At 39.8% G+C, this 17,064-nt stretch overlaps 1 protein-coding gene across 1 annotated transcript; it reads left to right on the plus strand.

The window, feature by feature from the left end:
* The first annotated feature begins 6,340 nt into the window (after positions 1-6,340).
* Positions 6,341-16,676, plus strand: LOC136421232 (uncharacterized). The gene is made up of 4 exons (XM_066408424.1): positions 6,341-6,602; positions 13,160-13,245; positions 14,090-14,171; positions 15,915-16,676. Exons 1-4 carry the CDS (start codon positions 6,516-6,518, stop codon positions 15,969-15,971), a joined length of 312 nt encoding a protein of 103 aa, XP_066264521.1. The 5' UTR covers positions 6,341-6,515; the 3' UTR covers positions 15,972-16,676.
* Positions 16,677-17,064: the final 388 nt, after the last annotated feature.

Consider the following 17,064-nt stretch of genomic DNA (forward strand, 5'->3'; position numbering starts at 1 on the left):
ATAGTGGATGTTTTTGTTCCAGAGCAGTTACTCCAGAAGTTATATTGTTCTTTTAGCAGTGGTGGTGTGTGGAAACTTTGGCAAACTCCTGCTCAGCTGACACTAGCTATAGCGTCATGGAGTCTTTTGCAGAAGTGGGGCATAGGGCATAAGTAGGCCAGATTACGTATATATGCGATGACGCATTATAGAATTCCAATATGACCTTTTCAGGCACAATAGAACAACATTACTTTGTCTTTGAAGAGCACAGTGTGTATCCCTAATTGCAGATAAGTATTGTAAATCAATCTACCGAGAGCCGGAAAACATTTTGAAATACAATGGTAAGCGGCATGAAGATGGCACTTCAATCAAGCCTTTTTGTACACAATTGCTTGAATTGAAACTTCAAACAATGACGCCAGAGCAGACGTCAGAGAGCCCCCGAATTCCAAGAACTGGAGGCAATGGTTGTTTTTCAAAGCCATTTGTTCTGTTTAAGAGCCTCCGTCAAAGTATTGTCCTTTTTAATCAGAGGGTTCGGTAGCACACGTAGTTTCTATGTATGATTTTAGTTTTAGTTTCAGATGCCAGTTTTCTTACTGTTCAGATAAAGGAGTGACTCGGTTCATGTAACGTTATCCGTTGAACAGATGTAACCGTTTTGTGTCCAAACCGGTCCCTTGAACCAGTTTCCCTAAGCAGTTAGTGACTGATAGATGGTTGTAGGAACGTAAAAATGGTGCAATACAGCTAACATTTCAGATAAACACTACAATACCTCGGATATGTTTCAATGCATTCTATGTTCCTTGCAAATCACACACTAGCCTCCATAGCAGGCTCTCTTGGCCTTTTTGTGGCTTGTAATACTCTTTTTGCCGATGACTTCTTTTTGTACTGGGTCGTTTGTGCAGTCAGCCCATAACCATTAGCCTGGGATAATCACACACATCATATACCTTCTTTGTGCTCGAAAAGGGAACAATGGTGGGTGTAACGTCAGAATTCAATTTCCATGCATTGTTACCTCTTTCGACGAACGACCACACTACGTCGGTAGAGGCAGATGTTTAACAGCCAAATTCTGACAGAAAACAAGCTCCAATTCCCAACACTAAGTGCCCCAATGCACAGATACACAACCAGGCGCGATTCTGACAAACACGTTCAATATGCATGCGTAAGTAAAAAGGAGCAGGTGGTACAAAAGCATTGTAAAGTTCAAGCGGAGAATGTCAAGATTCATGCAAGCTGAGTAACGTGTTTAGCGTAAATCAACAGCTGATCCCTAAAGTGTTTTAAGACTGCTGCCTTTGTCACAATTGCAAAGCGATTGAGATATCACGAACCGTTGAGCGAACTGTCACGGGGTCGTGTGGCGTAACGGCAGGGCGTTCGGCCCAGAACCCAGCGGTCCCGGGTTCGAATCCAATGACGCCACCGATGATGTGCCCTTGGGAAAGGCACTTTACACGACTTTCCTCAGTCAACCCAGGTGTAAAAATGGGTATATTGTTCTCTGTACGTGGCACTGTTGAAATAAGTTATGAAAAACTTGAGTGCAGTGCCACGTCGTCTTGTCTGTCCAATAGCGACGTAAAACAACCGTTGAGCGTGTTGACAATAAATCCAACCTAACCTGTTAATGACAGACACTAAACGAGCAATAAAATCGGATATAGATTGCTAAGTGTCTCTCAGTATATTTCCACAAATATCTGCTTTTAAGTAATACATACTGAGTTTGCTACTCCTAGAAATTATGGTTATTTTCAGCTTATTGTATTTGCATTACCGCAATTAGATACAGGAGGGGCACAGGCAGCGATTACCGAAGTCGTGCACTACGCATCAAACAGCACCACGCATTGCACATTAAAAAACATATACTGTACAATATTTGGGACAACAAATAATGCATCAAGTACAATATAAATATAATCTATTTTTACAATTTTTCCCCACTACATAATAAAATAGCTCACTTAACCTCAGTTTGGTTTTGTACAAACTGCTTGAAGGTCAATTCTTTGGGCAAGACACATTTTTGTGTTGGAAATTCCAGTTCAACTCTAAACCATAGTAAATTCTTTAAGGCTACATAAAGACAACGTTTAGAGCTAAACTGTAATTCATAACAGTTCAACTCCAAACCATAGTAGATTCTTTTTAACTACACAAAGATACCGTTGGATCCACGACTTCAAAAGTTTCACGCAGTAGCTTTCTGGTACTAAATGGTTAGTGCGAGCTTGCCTACGTGTCATTTGCCATGTCCTCTCACTCTCCCGCTGCTTGTTATTCCGTCCACTGTTTTTATCGCCATTACGGGATGACCAGGTGCTTTGGGAAGTCAACGATGGCGTTCCGAAGGCCACGACAAAGTCATCGTTCACTTGACTCTGACCCTAAGAGGTGATGAAGGAATGCTTTTATCTGCAAAATTCTGCAAGCGACGGCTGTAGTCTTGGAGAGAATTTTGGAAGTTTGGTACAAATGTTGAGTGGCTTTGTTGAAGTCTGTAATCATCAGACAACGTATGCTCTTCATGTAGTTTCTGTAAGACTGAACTGAACTCATGGGAGAAATGCCCGCCTGATAACAACTACTGAGTATAAAATTAACAAGCCAGGATATGAAATGATAGATAATTCCAGCAAACGAAGACCGATTTAGATTTTCGTTTTCTTCCAGGTACAATTAGATGGTGGAACCAGGCCTTCGCGTAGGCAGCCGCCCTGTCTAAATCCCCGCGACCGCCCCAATGTAACCCCACCACAGGTTGTATCAGAAATAATGAGAAGAAAATACTTGCTACGTATACGTAGTTTGAATATGAATCTCATAGTTATCAAATGGCCCTTAAATGATATTTGTTTTCTGCACAACTGATACTCAAATATGTAATAGACAGTCCTGTTGTGCTTATATAGTACAACAATGCTTGATATGCATTGATACAATGGCCAATATTTTACTTACGACAAAGGAACGCCTTTTTGCCACCTCCATGGAATGACAAACACACAGGTATTTCACAACAGGTCAACTGCCGCAATGCTAACGACCTAGCCGACTTCGCCATCGGTAATGCTGGACCATTCCCAATACATATCAAACGTTTTGGCGAGGTCAAACTATTTGGCACCCAGTCCGGGAGACTAGTGTGTTTGCCAGTCTGGTAGTGTCCAATAGTTGTGCGAGGTTGGAGTCAGGATTTAAAAGTTGCTGTGGATCGAAGCAAAATTAGTTATCGTCTACATTCTACCATAGGGCGTTTGTCAAAGACAGAGTAATTTTGCAGCATTTCATCAAAAGACACCTGACCTATTGGTCCTTTTTCTCTGGAATGATACAGTTCAAATGTAGCTGCTGGGCCATTGTGGAACCACGTGAACTAATTTGACAGTTTTACTCATGTTGCTTTCATCAGTTCTGTTAGAATGTAATATCTTGCCAGGATAATTTCACAACATTCAAAAGATCAATACAAAAGGAAAGCGTATGATAGTCTGATTGATGTCAATGATTTACACCGTGAAAGACTTATGCTCAAAGTTACCCGTTGCTACTCTTTTCCCAATGGTCATTGCGTCTGAGGAGCTCTTGATAGTCCGCATTCTGCTAGGCTTTAACATACTTAATCTTTGATATAAGGACCTGATTAAGATGCAAACACATGCCTGGTTACCAATCAGTGACAGGCTCATGGCCATGCATACACTTCTAACCTCTATCTGTTACTTACAGCACAGGATGTAATCAATACACGGTACCCTTAGGAATAGGAACTTTTTGAAAAGTTGTATAGACCTTTATTCATAGCGAACAATCCTGTAACAGATGAAGCCTAAAATGAAGACGACGTTAATCGACTTAATCCTCTTAATATCGACTACACCAGCAATGCGTGGTGGGGGAAAGACGTAGTCGATAACATCAGAATGAAAGATTATTTTTCGTATCATAGAGGAAAAACAGAGCCTTTGTCACTTAGCAAGAGGTAATGTTTCGTATAATATTATTGAAAAAAGACGGTATCCATTATGGCTTTTTTATATTCAGACATTGTAATTTTTTTGGGTGACCCTGATTCGCATTTCAATGGACCATGGCGCAAGCTTACACTGTGTTTTAAACTCCATCGGCAAGTTTTCATATATTCTTTCGTATTCTTGTATTCTGTGAGGTAAACACAAGCCTATTTGAGAGGGTCAGAAGATCTGTAGATGTCTGAAACGCTTGAGCTACGACTATGTTTCGAAATGTTGCGATGGAGTTTCACTGACGATAAGAGTGTTTGGGTGCTGGATTACTGTGCTTAACCTTTGCCTTACATTCAGCCAGCATAGCTTGAACTAATGTGACTGTGGTGCGGAAAACTTGATGTCGGTAGTTTAAGGTAGTCAAAACCACATTCCGTCTACGTCAGCAAGCCTCGTGCAATTTTCCCCGTCCAGTTTCCTGTTCCTACTGTATTGCGCACCGTTTCTGTTATCGCATTATCCATGGTGTAATGTAATGGTGTATACTTAGTTCCATCATTCGCTTAAATCGTTTTCTTGTACAGTATAGTAGTATATCAGATTCAGATTCAGCTTTATGACTCTTTTCAATGACCTTTGTAAAATAGATATACACATGAAGTGCGCCTTCAGTTACATTGCATAAAAACTACTAATTCCTAAACATCGATTACACTAAACTATAAAAAAAACACATGATGACATTTGGTTTTAAAAGCTCTACACTGATTAGCTTAATCATAGCCATGGTAGAGAGACGTTGATGCCTAAAATATAACTTTTGATGTAATATTTCTGCAATCAAAGTTTGTATATTTCATTTTGCATCTTTATCTTTGTCTCAATTAAGTAAAATATGTCCACATCATTGCTTGCTTGCTTAGCAGCCAGTCGACTGCTAAGCAAGCAAGCAATCTAATATCGCATCTTCAAATTTGTCTCAACTAAAAACAATACATCCACAACATTGCTTGCTTGCTTGCCTGCTTGATTGATTGATTGCTTAGCAGCCAGTTTACTGCTAAGCAAGCAAGCAATCAACCAAGCAGTCCCGCTTTTCATCTTTAACTTTGTCTCAACTAGACTAAATAAAATGTATCCACATAATTTCTTGCTTGCTTAGCAGCCAGTCGACTGCTAAGTAAGCAAGCAATACAATTTCGCATCCTTAACTTTGTCTCTGAATAAACTGCAGCTATAGGATTGCTGGCTTGCTTGCTTAGCAGCCAGGTCGATTATTAAGCGAGCAAGCATTCCTATGTGCGCAACTGCTAGTAATCCCTGCAACAGGGGCTCTGAAAAGCCACATTTCTGCTTTTCCCCAAAAGTATGACTACCGCCATTGGTAGTCTGTTTCAGAGATAATGCCTGTACTTGGTATTCACCATGACGAACACCTCTTCTATGTGTACCACGTACCAATCATAACCATAATGACCCTCTTTTGTTGACCTTGGTTCAGTCTAAGCCTATCTTGATTAAATCTGACAGAAAAACAAGATACGTTTTGGTTTCGCTTTTACAGTTGATAAGGAACAAATGGGCGGGCTTAATCGGATTGTGGGTTGCCTCGAGTTGAATCTAAAGAACGACAGTAAATTGGAAAAAAACATGCATGCAGTGTCAAAGTTTGAGCGGCCATTTAACCTCCAACATGATGTGAAATACATACACACCTTGGCCATAATCCTCCGAATGTTAAATTTAGGATCACGAAATTATCTTATGTCAATAACATGATATCATCATTCTGGTTTGTTTGGAAAGGCAGCTGGAATCACATAGTGGGCGGCAATTCTACTACGCGTCCAAATTTGGTAAGAAGATAATCACCAGAACAAAGTAAGATAATCACCAGAACAAATTATGATCTGAAAGATCTTATGACCTGAAACCACGTAATAAAGTGGAACTGTCAATGCAGAACGGTACCAGAAGTTCCATGGCCGTAAAAAGGGGAACACAGAAAATGACACAGAAAACCACACAATACTCGTTATCAACGCATGAACATGAAGTCATACATACATGTATAGTTTAAGCAGAATGTCGTCTGTTCAATCACTTTTGCCCCATTTCTCAAATACCCAGTTTGTACTTGTTGTAAAGTACGCACATCAACTGAACCCCTCCCCGAGGCGGTGCATTAAAGAAGCGTTCGCAAATTGGTCTAACATTCTGCCCAGTGCTTCTATCAACTTACAAACACCTGCCTCCCCCAACAGCGACTGAGCATGACATTTTCAAAGAAAAAAGTTCAGCGCATCTGGTATTTACAAAGGCGTACTCCGTTACATCACGTGGCACGAAATGCAAATAATTTATGCGCTTGCTCAAGTAAACGACGCCTACTCGTGACCAGAGGGCTACATATACATCAAAGGGTACACGACACCTTCCTACAACATAATCGCACCTTCAATCGTGCACGTAGTTCGACGAGAACACGACGAGCCTATCCATCACCTCGCAGTTACTTTCACAGTTCTCCGGCCACAAACAACCATGGTAGCAACGCGGGTGGTTCTGATGATGGGGCTGATGGCAGCCGTTCTGATGTCTGTTGCCTTAGCCTTCACCCCAGCGAGACTGGTAAGATAGTATCCTCTCTTCCTATTGTAGTCATAACAACCTCATTTGAAATTGATTTTTTGTATGATGAAACGCTCATTTGGGCAAATGCACGCTGTTTTGTAACCGTACTTTCTTTTCAACAATTTGTTGCAAATAATTTCCAATGATATTGAATGTGTACACTTTTAACGTCATCTCTGTCTCTCATACTAATGATCTCTAAAATGAGTTTTCCAGATTTTCATGCGAAACAGTTTCTGGATATTCCATTTGACATATGAAAGAAAAAGCACGATTACATGTTCGTTTTTCATGTCCGTTTAACACTGGCCTAAATGTTATCCGTGCATGCCTGTCCATGTCCTCGGCTAGTTTAACGTAGCAAGGGCATATGACGAAAAATCACCGGTCTGGGTGACATTTACATATTTGCCTCATCAAATATCCCAAGCGATTTATTGAATAAGGATGTCTCTGTGGGTCAGGTAGTTAGGATAACGACATAAGCCCTGTTTGTTAGAAGCCTTATATAGAGGGCCTTAGTCTTGTCTGGAGGCCTAAACTCAAAAGTCCCAGGGATTGCCTGGTTTAGTCGTCTCAATGCTTCTCACTGCAGAATGAAAAGTTAAACCGCACAAGTGGGGAATGAAATATTTCCTAAAGACGACCACTTACCGAAAAGCTCATAATTTCCCTCAATTCTACAAGTTCGTGTTTTCCATGTTTTCTGGTAGTTGAATACAGCAAGAACACAAGGCGACCCATAAAAAGAATAGAAAAATTAACGGACTGGAATGACTTATTCATTTGAAGATTTAAGAAAAGGGTTTTGAATGTGCAATCCTTTGCCTTATCAAACAGTCCCAGAGTCTTATTGAACAAGGGTATCTTTTCGGGTCAGGTAGGTAGTTAGAGAAACGGCCCAAGCCCTGTTTGTTAGAAGCCCTGTCTGCAGGTCTAAGTTCAAATGTCTCTGGGTATCACCTGATTTAGTCGTCTCAATGCCTTTCACTGCAGGATCGAAAGTTAAACCGCACAAGTGGGGAATAAAATATTTCCTAAAGACGGCCACTCACCGAAAAGCTCAAAATCACCCTTAATGCTACCCGTGTGTGCCTTCCCATGTCCTCTGCTAGTAAAATACAGCAAGGACACATGCCAAAACAAAATATAAAAATCAACGATCTGGAACAACATTTTTTGTCTAAAGATTTAAAAAAAGGTTTTGAATGTGCAATCCTTTGCCTCATCAAATAGCCCTAGAGATTTATTGAACAAGGGTCTGGTAGTTAGAGCGACGACATAAGCCCTGTTTGTTAGAAGCCTTGTATAAAGGGCCTAAGTCTTGTCTGGAGGCCTAATTCAAATGTCCCGGGGAATTGTCTGGTTTGGACGTCTCAATGCTTCCCACTGTTCACTGTATAATCACAAGTTAAACAATTGTGATAGAAATACTTTCTAAACATGGAAATAACCAAAAAGCTCAAAATTAACCTAAATGTACATGTCTTTCCATGTCATCGGCTAGTTATATGGATCAAGGGCATTTGTATAACCCTTTGGCGTCAAAAAAGAAAACTTAAAGGTCTATGACGAATGTCCCAGGGGTTACTTAGTTTTGCCGTCTTAATGCTTCTCACTGCAGAATCAAAAGTTAAGCCTAAAAAAATCCTGGGTAAAATCTTTTTCTACAGACAGGCACTCGCCAAAATCTCAAAAGCGCGTCTTTTTCTGATAGATAAAACATAGGACATCTGTAGAAGGATGAAAAGGTACAGTGACATTTGATCATCAATCAATGAGACAAAAAACCTTGGTATACCATACGTCACCAAAGCAGATAGCTATATCAAAATTTTCAGCCTTATCGAAATATGTACATAGAGCCCTTGTTACTCTTCAAGCAAGGAGAAAAATTTTGACCATGTTATATCATGCCATGTAGCAAAATGCGCAATGGGTTAGAATATTCTATGTTATTTTTCAAGCGAGTAGAAGAGGTTCAAGGGTTATTATTGGCACACAAATTACATAATTTGGAGCTAGCCCTAATTCCGTGTCGTGTAAAACAAGACTTTCTAATAGAATAAAAGCAATATAATGGAAGACTTTGTTATTGTACTCTGACCAAGTTATCTTGATATATAAGATTATCCACAAATTGTGATGCGTCTTTAACCAAATTACTGATTATTAGAGAGCGTCTGGAGAACACTGATTTAATCATTGTCATTATTTTGCAACAAAGGAAATTTTACTGGTGAGATTTCAAAGCTGCAACATTTTCTTGGCTTCTTGCCAGTACAACATTAGGTTGAAAGTTAAAATCCCCCCTATTTCTCTCTGTACTTAACGTAACTTAAATAACCAGGATGATATTTCTGAGAAGAGGCTCCACCCAGTGTAAACAGGATATACTCAGCGGATATTGGTTTTCTATGTTTTGACCATGTAAATATCAGGATGTGTTAAGCAAAGACACTGGAGGGAAAGAACACGCTCAGCACAAATACAGGAAAACGACGGTGCTACCGTAAAAGACTGAAGAAGTAAAAGCAGCTAGAGTTCGGAGAACCTATGCCTTTATTAACTTGAAAAGTTCTTATTATCTGTGACAGTTTCAAACCAATGTTTTCATGTTGTCTCTGTCGAATTTCGACCTGCTCTACGTGTAAGTAGCCGATTTTGCTTTCTCGCACTCCATTGCAGATCAGAATATGGTCAAATGCAGATTCATTCCTAGCAACATGGTAATTTCATTTCATTCGCCCTCAATCGTAAATTCTAATAAAGTAGATTGCGTACGATTTGTAATTTCAGTGTCTTTGGGTCATATTCAGTTAAGTAGCATACGCGGTCAAAAGGTTTATAGCTTACATATCTCATTATCATCAAATGCCGGATACTATTCTTATCTTTCAATCCCTCCCAATTAACCCATTGATAAAGATCAAATCGAATGTTGCCGTCTAATGATAGCAGAGGGGTTATAACGGTAAAACGTAGGCGGAACTTTGCGTCAACTAATATAAGACGCACGTACGTCAACTAATGTAGAGTTTATGTTAACTAATGTATAATGAAGGGTCAACCAAATGAAAAATGCACGTCAACATGTAATATGCACGTTAACTAATGTAAAATTCAGGGTCTTCCAAGAGTCCAACTAATTGGTTTAAAGGCCTTGGCCTCAAGCATGTAGCCGACCATAAAATCTCCATACCGCGGTTGGGAGTGTGCGGAAGGTCACCTGTGGATGAGAGTTTGGTGGGAAAGGTTGGCTCCTAGTTTAAAAAGGCTCCATCGCCAGCCGAATTTTGAAAAATCAAAGTAAAATAAATCATATTCTGATGATTGGATGCGAGTAGAGGAGCGAACTGGAGCTAGAATGGAATGGATTCCAGGCTACTCCCAACCCAGTGTCAACCTAAAGATCCTAAATGTGTGACATGGGACCATTTTCGTTGAACAAACGCAGTACCATCAATGGCGTCGGCACATTTAACACAATGCCGTCAGTATCAACTTACTGTCAAGTATACCAGTTCAAAGAATATCGTGTTCTATGACATATCACGACATCTAACCATTCAGCTAAGGAATGAATAACAGCTTGACTAATACAGCTTCAATATCAAATCAAGTTTGAGTGGGTGCAAAAGTACCATGTGGTGAAATAATATCAACGTACTTAAAGAGTAACATTTGACACCTCCTGTGTATGCATTGGTATCATCTATAAAGTACCGACAGGGCTAAACTTTGCACAGAGGAGAGTCGTGAAAGGGTTTGCGTTGGCGAGACATTTGGGAACGCATCGGGATATTTGTGCTTTTGCATTCGCACAGCCGATTATGCTTAGACCCAAATCCTTTCAACCTTTTCTGCTGGAGGACAGCTATTACAGTCTGAGAGTTCCTATGCCTCCCCCACTATTCGCTTGCTTCTGTCAACTCATTCGTATATACGAGGGTGGTACAATAAGAAACGCCTTTTTTATCATAGATGGTTCATGTTTGTTTCCTACAATAATTGTAAGTGGGCCAACTGATAATTAACTTCCCTTTTAATACCGTTTGCCTCCGACAAGCTTCCAAGGGTGTGGGAAACTTGAAGTCAACTTTTAATCGCTGGTAAAAATATAAAAAACACATTGAAATACTTCAGTCTGTAGAAGAGATGTTCTTTTACATTTGTGCCATATTTCAACTCATTTCATACAAAAATGAGCCTGATATTATAAAAAAGACGCTTTTTATTGTATCACCCTCGTATACGCCATCACGACACTCTTGCCAAGATAAACAAGACAAACGTTGTTTTTTCTACATTCAAACTCTGCCCTATGCCAACTGTGACGTTTCTCCAATTGGGTTAGCTTTGCTGGGTCTTCCCTGCTGAGCTTTTACATTACAGACGTATCCACACATATATCAAAGTGAGCCACCGTATTCACAGGCCATGAATGATGGCCGAGCAAGGCACGCAGAAAGAGATAGAAAGTTGCAGGTTTGAAACATAACCGACCAATCAACCCTCCGACCACATGCTAGCCTGTTACCCCTGGCCTTTCAGTGTCTCTTTGTATGCACCAATTTGACGGCTCCAGGTCCCAGCGGATGGCAAGGGCATGAGGAAAAGGTGCAGAGCGTCCTCGTTACCGGTGTAATTGCGCATGTGCCATATGGTACCGGAACTACAACGTTGACCTGCCTCACATTTCTTAAAACTCACTAACAGTGGGTCGTGCGAAAGTGACATCAACGGCAAGATGAACATCTTTCAGTTCCTTGTCATATCATCTGTGAGCGTATTTGACAGGCAAAACTGCTTTATTACACAGAGACCAAACGGCGTCGGTTACAGTATATCCTTTCTTGCAGATGTGTTGGAATCAACGGAGAGAGAAGGAAATATGCGTATAGCTAGCTATCCGTTAGTCTCCAGAAGGAATGCACGAGCCCCGAAGCTGGGTTACTCGGAAGATAATATGTGGACCAATCAGAATGCGGCACCTTTTGACCACGCGAGTAACATATGGTCTTGATTAGCCCGAGATTCCCGGCTCCGCTGGAAATTATATCTCGCTTTTTCTAGAAGTCAAAGAGCGTTATGCAACAACGTAAAAGATGACAATATAGTGTTGCCCAATAGCTATCATGATCCATGTCATAAAGTTCTACTTACATAACCGTTTGAGTGATATAGGGATATGCATGCAAAGTTATCTCAGCCGCCGTGTTTGAATGTGCAATCCTTTGCCTCATCAAACGGACCAAGAGGTTTGTTGAACAAGGCTGTCTTTGTGAGTCAGGTAGTTAGAGCGACGATATATATAGAAGCCCTGGTTGTTACAAGCCTTGTCTAGAGGCCTGGGTTCAAATAGCGCAGGGATTTCTTCGTGCGAATACATTACGATACTTAACCAAAATAACAGAAGAAGAAGAAGACCATTATTGCGCGACAATTGCAGCAGGTACAATGTATGGCAGCATGATAATTGAACTTTTTCTAATAGCTAACAATTCTGAAGAACTTATCTAATACATGTATATGAATAACAAGAGACGATCTATCTAATAGTGCACATGCTAATGCCCTAGAACAGTATGTAAGTAACGTAAACAGTATGCTGCATCAGGAATGTATAACGTCTCGTTTTTCATCGTGTTGTATATAAATTGGCCTCCATAAGTAGATATATGAACGGGGCATGATAATATTATGTTGAATATCTTTGTCTTGGTATGACTTACGGTTATAGTTATATTTCTATAAGTTTTCTGCAGATAATCAACAGAACAGGATTCGCTCACCATGCCAAACACCTTTTGTTTTTCTTTTACGTATGATAATCAATTTGAACCCAAGTTTTGGAATTATCAATGATTTAATATGTAGCTTATTCTCGAACAATTTGTTTTTATATAGGTGCTTTAGTTTTTGCTACTTTTGTAAAAAAAAGTTTTTCTTAATTTCAGTCTTGTGTCTTTTGTACATCTTTATGTATATTTTAGTCGGAAACGTCTCAATGTGCTTTGTGAAAGTTTTTATTGAATTTTGTATGTTGTCCAGTTTCCAGGGCTAACCCTTTGTGATAGCCTTCGGCTAGTTGGGTAGCCCTGGCTGTACTTTTTCCACAGCCAAATAGAATACTTCCCGGTTAGATTGAGCCTGCACAATGTTATATTTGGTGTCCTAGGAAAATGCCCACCTATTCTAAATACACTTATACTACTTGCAAAGATGTATATATTTCGAAGTAGAGACTCCAAAGTAGTTTCTTTAAAAGGATTTGTTTACTTTGTTAGAACCTGTTGTAAGTTGGAATGCATTAAGGCACAGAAATGTCAAAAGGACAAAAAACATTTTGGGAAATTACACAATTATCTTGTTAATTAGGAAACACGTTTTGCAAACTGTTTTGGAATATTATTTAGGTTTTTGTCTTTACACCGTCTACATTTTATGTATACCTTTGTTTTCCTACTACATGTACTGTATTAGACTTGAAATGCAAAAAAAAAAAAATAAATCAAATCAAATCATATCATTCGCTTTATATCAATGTATAGGAGCAGGTTGATGAGTCGAACACTGATGATGACTCATTGGAAGAGAGCATGCAGAAACTGGAGGCTAACTTGGCTCTACGGAAAAGGTAGGGGAACCAGCTACGGTCATCTTATTGTTAGAGGAGTATATCACTTTGATGTGAAATAAACGTTGTGCAAAACTAATCTTGTAATGACGACAACTACAGTTTTATTCTGCTAAATGACACTCAAAACCCTTTTCCAAAACGAAATCGTATACACAAAAGCATCCTCACCTCCTTTCACCTGCTTTTTCTTAATCTCGTTAACACATTTCCTAAGTATCTTTTCTTCACTTCCTTTTTCTTAAATACTATTAACGTCTTACGTCACTGCTAATGATAAGTTTTATCAAGGCCGAAATGCTCAGCATGCGCTACGCAACAGTTGATATAATCACGAAGTACGAATACTGAGACTGCATGGAGTCGGCAATGTTTGACTGCACTTTGGAACCACCGTCTGAGAAGGAAAAGAAACAACACCGTTAGCGTCCATCTAGAAGATGAAAGAGCAGATACGTGCTGTTACGAAAGTGATAATGGGGGGCATGACTCTTTTGTACTGCAGGTAGTCATCTGTTGCCCGTGCCAAATGGAACCTGCTGAAAGTGTTGGACATGTTGATATTGCGGTTTGCGTACGAAATGTGCCCATGCTATTCAAGGGCTAATTCCGTCATGTATGGCGCACGATTTGCTTTTTAAGACGTCAATAAAGCGTATCTGTTTATGTAAGAGGATGGTGGCCAATGCTTTTTGTAAAAATGTCAACATGATCGTTAGTACAGAAAATTGCTCTTAAAACGTTATGCAGCAAAGTACTACTTCTTCAAGCAATCAGGTAGCTTTAGGACAATGCTGTGCACGTTTGAATGAGGAGTCATTTCTATGTGTATCTTTTACTGCAGTCTGGTGGAAGTTTTGCGAGAGTTTCTCGGAGAAGGACATGACACCAATAGCGTTGATAGCAAACGCTACGAACGCGTCAAGGTTTGTTGACCATGACTTTTTATCTGATTGTAGATATCCTTAGGAAACGTTACTATGTTTCCGATAGAAAGAATCAACTTATTTTTGACCAGATCTCTGGTCAGGGCTGGTTAACCCGATTGGTTAGAACAAAAAAATTGCAGCTTTTTTCTTGAGTTTTCCTTCATTCCATGCACATTCCCGAAAATTATAGGGCATATAGTCTAGACATACTTATAACTTTCTTTAACGATGGCTACAACAGTTTATTGAGCTTGCAAACACTGTAGTATTTTCCACTCCAAGGCGTGATACGGTTCTAAGGAACCATGAAAAATAACCTTTTGCACAATTCTCGGGTGTCGGTTGCCGTAAAAATGCCAAATAAGTTGACTCAATCACTGTCAAACTATACGACGCTTGACCCGAAGAGACCCACAGTTTGCAAAGAACACTCCGGGAAAACTGCCAACACGGCTTGACAAACAGCGCTGAGTACCACGCCATGAATACTCAAGTAGAACTGAAATCTATAGTGCAACGCGCTGGCCCGAGCTTGGCCAGGAACCCAAATGTATACTTCATAATCTCTTCAAATGAGGTGGTAATCGATAACGTTTTCACCAGGAGGCAGTTGTCCTATATCATATAGTCTATGACTAAAATAGCCAGAATCAACTAGTAGATGGAGTGCGTGTCTGTGATGATGTTTAACTAGAGACTCAATGAACACCACCCAATGATTGCAATCAGGTTTAGCAAACTAATACCCATGTCCAATTATCACTATCCCCGAAAATGACACCCACTTTGTGAATTCAATCCTGCCAAAATGTCTTTGATATCTCAGTTCTGGCATGCTTTCAGGAAAATCAATTTACTTTGGTGAAGCATCTTAGCAGCAGCCCAAAATATTATCATTAACTTGAGTGCATTTAGCTTTTGCGTCAGAATGGCAATTCTAACATATACAATCTATAAGATCGTATGTTCTCGAGGCTACGGGGACTGGGGTATTGAGCTTCACAGCATACATAATCACATTGTTTCTCCTGGCTCTCAAGAACCTGAAGACTACTTTATTGTATGTATCAAGCCCTAGGGTGATTGGGAAAGGATTTGATATCTGGTTAGATTTGACTAATTGAATCAGCTTACAACTGATTGCATTGCAACTAAGAATTTTCCCAACCTAGTGGCAAATAATCTATGGTGCCCTTTCTTTTCGAAAAATCGTTTCGAGGATGGGGAAGACGAAATTTGTTTTTGCCAAGGGTATTGATTTTTGTAAATAAGAATGTATAGATTTAAGATTAAGATCAAGAATTAGATCTAACAATGCATAGTTTTTAAAAATCTAGATCAAGCAGCATTATAAAGAGTAGGAACTATCCTGGAGGTTGTTGCCCTATGTAGCACATGTATTAGAATATCTAAGGATTTTTGCGGGGGTGAATTATGAAAGATGTGGATCTGCGTCCCGTGGCTAAGTCACATCTGTGCCCCCCCCCCCCATTTCAATAATGCTGTTCGACCGATCTTGACATGACGAAAAGTAGTGGATGCTACTTGAAACGTCTGACCGTTTCCAAAGGCATATCCAACTGCTTGAGTGAGTAACTGCTATTTGGCGTAGTTATTACCTGGATGTCTAACCTGCATCGACGCATGTTGTTTTATGCTCATTTGTACTGATCCGTGGCCCGGGGCTAAGTCACATCTGTGCCCCCCTTAAATCATGTTGTTTTCTGCTCATTTGTGCAGTACGCTGGCTGGAGGCCAACAGAGATGCTGTACACTAAGGGGAAGTGGGCGGCTTAGTGTCACTCCGTCAGATGGGACCTCCTGCTGATGAAGATAGCTTTCTGACCAGGCAGAGACGACTATTCTCGTGTACTTTGTTTATTGGTAGTCTGTAACAGTTATAGTTTGTAGTAGAGTTTATTGCAGTTCGCTCAAACAGCTGCTTGATAAATAGAAACTTCGCCTTAGGATTCTTTATTCATTATAATGACAACATACTCCATATAATGTTGATGAACGTTTGTCAAAGGATAAGAAGTATCTTTTCGTAGTGATTAAAAGAAGTATCGTATTCTAGAATGGCATAGAGGTAATCTTGATATCTGCAAGACGCCAGGGTTCATGCTTATGCTACAATGCATATTGTCTATATATACTGCTATCATATATCTACAAATCATCTTAGCATCTTGACACATTCACAATGGCGCTCGAAACGATTGGCTTGTCTATTCAGCATAGAAGCATAGAAGACTTCCAGATTTACCTACTTGGAAATATTGTAAGATTCTGGTGATATTGTGTCTTTTCCTTTATTTCCAGTTTTATCAATATTGCCTCTCAAAATGACAGAAGAATCAAATATGTAATGTAATGCCACATTTGGATTCAACAAACAATACGTGTTCTGCTATCTCACATTACTTTTACCTCAACAAAGTGAGTTGTACGTAGTGACGTTGTATGTAGCAAAATTAGAATAAAGCGCAACTGAAAATGTAACGACTTTGATTACAACTTGCGTGTTTGATTCATTTGGGGTTTACTTGTGAAGTGCTAGTGAATTGGTAACGTGCCTTAAGCTGTATCAAGTGTCATTACATCTGTTAGATCTTAGCCTCACAGCCCTATATGGCTTATGATTAGACACAAAGGAAGTTGTGAATCAAAGAGACCGCCGCTATAGACCTGTTTCAAACAGTTATTCCATCCTTTCCATTCAAATGGTTTGATAAAACACTCAGGAAGTAGACCGCAGCAATCTGTAAAAAAGGCAGTTGTGAATCAAATAGGCCGCTATAGAGCTCATTTAAACCACCCTTCCCATTCGAATGATTTGATAAAACACCCAGGAAGTAGACCGCAGCAATCTACTGTACATAACTGGTGG

This window comes from Branchiostoma lanceolatum, chromosome 15 (assembly GCF_035083965.1).
Source record: "Branchiostoma lanceolatum isolate klBraLanc5 chromosome 15, klBraLanc5.hap2, whole genome shotgun sequence".
Lineage (NCBI taxonomy): Eukaryota > Metazoa > Chordata > Leptocardii > Amphioxiformes > Branchiostomatidae > Branchiostoma > Branchiostoma lanceolatum.